Source organism: Mesitornis unicolor, unplaced genomic scaffold (genome assembly GCF_000695765.1).
Source record: "Mesitornis unicolor isolate BGI_N332 unplaced genomic scaffold, ASM69576v1 scaffold35419, whole genome shotgun sequence".
NCBI classification, from domain to species: Eukaryota; Metazoa; Chordata; class Aves; order Mesitornithiformes; family Mesitornithidae; genus Mesitornis; species Mesitornis unicolor.
The window spans coordinates 37,824-41,712 of NW_010210422.1; the positions used below are offsets into that span (position 1 = coordinate 37,824).

General features: G+C 57.5%; 1 protein-coding gene across 1 annotated transcript in view; it reads right to left on the reverse strand.

Annotated features, from left to right (window-relative positions):
• LOC104547473 (chromosome unknown open reading frame, human C1orf210) overlaps positions 1-3,883 on the reverse strand; it is a gene marked incomplete at its 5' end in the record, with an annotated part of 6,630 nt that extends 2,747 nt beyond the window's left edge. Inside the window, 4 exons of the mRNA XM_010193170.1 lie at positions 12-333; positions 816-962; positions 1,612-2,119; positions 3,836-3,883. Coding sequence (XP_010191472.1) covers positions 12-333; positions 816-962; positions 1,612-2,119; positions 3,836-3,883 — 1,025 coding nt within the window. The remainder of the gene's footprint in view (positions 1-11; positions 334-815; positions 963-1,611; positions 2,120-3,835) is intronic.
• Positions 3,884-3,889: the final 6 nt, after the last annotated feature.

Here is a 3,889-nt window from a genome sequence, read left to right on the forward strand (position 1 = left end):
CCTCTGCCAGCTGCTCACTTGGCTGGATATAGTTGTCCTCGATGAAGCCATCGTCATCCTCAGCTTGCAGGTCAGCAGCACCGGGCATGGGGTGGCTCTTGCTGGCCCCCCGGCCCGAGGAACCCCTGTCCCAGCTGCTGCCGTCCTCCATGGGGCTGCCTCCGATCGAGTTGGTGTCGGGCAGCGGGCGGTGGCGGTAGCTGGCCAAGTTCTTGTGGAAGAGCTTGCACTTGGCAGCCAGTGCGATCAGGATGGAGATGCCAATTGCTGCCACGAGGAAGCCCACCAGGTACGGCCAGCTTCTTCCTCCCTTCCCGGTGGGTGGTGTGGTGGCTGTGGTGCAAGAAAGGCACATCAGGGCATGGCGGGTCAGCCTGGGCATACCCCATGCTCCTCAGCAGCCAGCCCTGGGCATGCCTGCAGCGTGCAGCCAGCACTGGATTGCTTTCATTAGGAGCAATACAAATGCTTTTCAGCAAGAGCAAGCTACCAAGGGTGCACTAACACTGCGGGGAAGACTGTCAGATACTGGTGCCCATCACCGTGGAGTCTGTGTTCTGTGCGGCTCTTGTGGCAGCTGCTAACTTTTCTGTTGCAAAACCAGCAAACACCTCCAGATGGAGGCCACCCTCCCCACCAGGTCATCACTGGAGGCCACTCTCCCCACCAAGCCACTGCACCAGCGGTGACCAGGCAGCCTGAGCCCCTGGCACTGCAGGGCAGGGCTGGGGGTCTCTGCCTGCCATCCCCTCTGGGGTGATGTAGGCCAGAAGGGAGATAGACCTCACAGACACCTCTGTAGCTGCACAACTTACTGTTGCTGTGGGTCACTGTGGTCTGCTGTGCTGTGCTGACCACCCGAGGGAAACGCTGCTTTATCCGGCAACCCAGGTCCTGGGAATCCAGAGCTGTGACCTCCCGGCCCTGCAGCCTCGGGGGTGATGCGCAGGTCAAGTCCTCAGCTGGGAGACAACACAGGCTGAGGTAGGATGGGGGTCTTCACCCATCCCCTCCCCAGGTTAGAGAAGACAATCCTGGATTGATGAGACACATTGCAATGTTCTCCTGATTGCCCCTCCGGCTTCGCTGGCCCTCAGCACATTGTAAGGCATAACCAAATTAAAAATTCCCTGACCAAGGAACTGTGTGGCTGTGATTAGCAGGCTCCTTTTAAATGGATAATGCCAAATTCCTAGATACTGCTAGAAACCCCACTATCGCAGAGCTGCTTTCACCTGGGCACCAAGCTCAGAGGGTTGGAGCCTGATCTGGCTCCACAGGAGGAGCTGCTGAGTGCTCAGCGGTTCTTGAAAAGGTGGTGACTCCACACAGATACACAGAGGTGAATTTAGGGGCTGAAGTGTACGTGCAGCTCCTTTCCCAGAAGAGTGGATAAATTATCCTGTTGTTCCTAGAAATCTTTGGTATTTTGTGTAACTGCGAATGAGGAACTGATGTATCTCAGTTCTGTGTCCCTCAACAGGGTGGGAGAGGTCCCTGGAGCCACCTCAGAGTCTGCTGGGGGTTTGGAGCAAAAGGATCAAGCAGGACCCCTGGACCCATGGTTCTTCCTGCCCAACACCTCCCCTGCCACCCGCCCCATCTGCTCACCTTGCCTGCGCCGTAGCCACTGCTGCAGGGGGTACACGGTGCAGTCACACACCCAGGGGTTCCCCTCCAGCTGCACCTCTGGAACCGCCTCCATCAGCTGCAGGCTCCAAGCGTCCACAGAGCCCAGCGCATTGTGCTGCAGGTCCAGGTGGAAAAGAGCCTTCAGCGGCAGGAAGAAAGGGGACTCGAGCTCCCGCAGGTTGTTATTTCTTAGGAGCAGGGTGTGCAAGTTTCCCAAGCCCTGGAAAGTGTCCGTGTGGAGGTGGGCGATGCTGCAGCTGCTCAGGTCCAGCAGATGCAGTGCCCCAAGGTTGGAGAAGACTTCTGGGCCCAGTGCAAGCAGGGCATTGCTAGAGAGGTTGAGGGAGCGCAGGGATGGGAAATGCATCAAGAGAGTCCTGTGACGGGGCACCACCAAGGAGTTGAAGGAGAGGTCCAAACCAGTGATGTTGCTTGGAAGGGAACTTGGAGGGCGCAGGAGGCTCTTCCCGGTGCAGTCAGCCCATCCCTGGCAAAAGAGCTGCTGTTTGAGATGGGCTCTCTGTGCAGGGGAGGATCTCTAGACCAAGACCCCCCAGAAGATCAAACGCCTTACCTAATTACCCTGGCAGAGTTTAAAAAAGTAAAGACACAAACAAAGTAGAGACACAGCTGTAAAATCCCATGAGCTGCCAGTTTGGCGTGGGTCATGATAAAAGGAAAAGGATAAGTAGGACAGCCCAGGACTCAGAGCAGCCAACCGAAGAAGTAAAGAAGTGTGGAGAACCGAGGAGATGCTCAGACAAGGTGGGTACGAAGGGACCAGGGTATCACCCTCCCATCCCCTCTTCTAGCTGTTGCCATCTGGATTCACCTTCCTCTTTCTCCCCCAGATCCCCACCTCCAACCCCCAGGGAGCCCTTGCATGACACAAGGGCATCCCCCAGATGGGGAAAGGAGTGGGAGAGACCCCTGCCCATGGCAGGGCAGGCAGGCACGCAGCAGCCTGCTGCAGAGAGGTGGGCATCTGCACCAAGAGCTGCTCCCCAGGGGCTGTGCAGGGTGTTGCACCCACTCCTCAAGCCCTCCCATGTTTCTGAGGATACACTGCAAGTTGCAGTGGCTTAGTGCAGGCTGGGTCTGTCTATACCAGTAAATAAAACAGACCAAGGGACCATTTGCTATCCCAAAAGTGCATGCTGGATGGATCCATCAAGCCCAAACCAGGGTGGCCAAATTCAAACTGGTTTTGGGGAGCAGTCCCCAGCATGTGTTACTCCTGGGCTTTACACGGGAGAGGGCCAGCTGCCCAAACAGAAGCTGCCAGAGAGCAGGTTGGTAATTTAACAGCTTGGTTGGGCAGGCATTGGCTCCTGCACGATGCCACATTTAGGCCCTGCAGGCAGAGATGCAGTGGAGGAAGTTTGTTGTGGTCTGTAGTCCTGGCTTTCTAGGTCTGGCTGCTTTCCAGCTAGCCAACGTTTCTGTTTCTTTGCCTCTCACATGGTCACCTCTCCTTCATCCTCCTGTACCCCCAAATCTCCTGTCAGGCCTTACAGTCCCTGCTCACTAGAGAAACAGCTGTGCCCTTACAAATCTGAGCTGCTCAGGACTGGGTTATAATGGGGCTGAGCCATGGAGACACTGCACAGGTCCTGTCCGGAGCTCAGACAGGGCTGGGCTCAGGGAAGTTAGGGAAAACAGTGCAAATGTTTTGAGGGAGTATCTGAGAGCTGGGTGGGCAGCACTGTGCTGCGCCATCCATCTGTGACAGCCACTTTTCCTGCCTCCTCCCAGCTCCTGCCCGCAGCAGCCAGCCGAGCTGCTGGCTGCAGTGCTTGTCCTGGTGGGATGGTTGTATTTCCTGCTCCGCACCAGTTGCTCAGGATCCTGACCCCACGGTCAGCCTGACCTGGCTTGGTCACCGCGCCAAGCACCACTGTGCATGGGAGAAGGCAGCGAGGGGCTGGGAGACCCTGAGGTTGTGCCTCGCTGCTGCTTGCCATGCAGTACCCCTTATGGGTGGCTGTGTTTTGGCCACAGCCAAGAGACGCCTCCCCCTCAGAGTCAGAAACACTGTGGTTTGTCACATTTTGAGCCGTGCAGAGCGGGAGTTACCTGCCAGGACTTGTCGCCCCACAGACACACGGTGCCGCCATCCCAACCATGCTGACAGGACCAGGAGTGGGGGGCCCCTGCCTACCCCCGGCCATTGCCCACGCCAGCACCCCCTTGGCCCCCCTACCTGGTGGTCGAGGCTGCAGGGGTGTCCGGTCACCACCAAGCAGGCGCAGAGGAG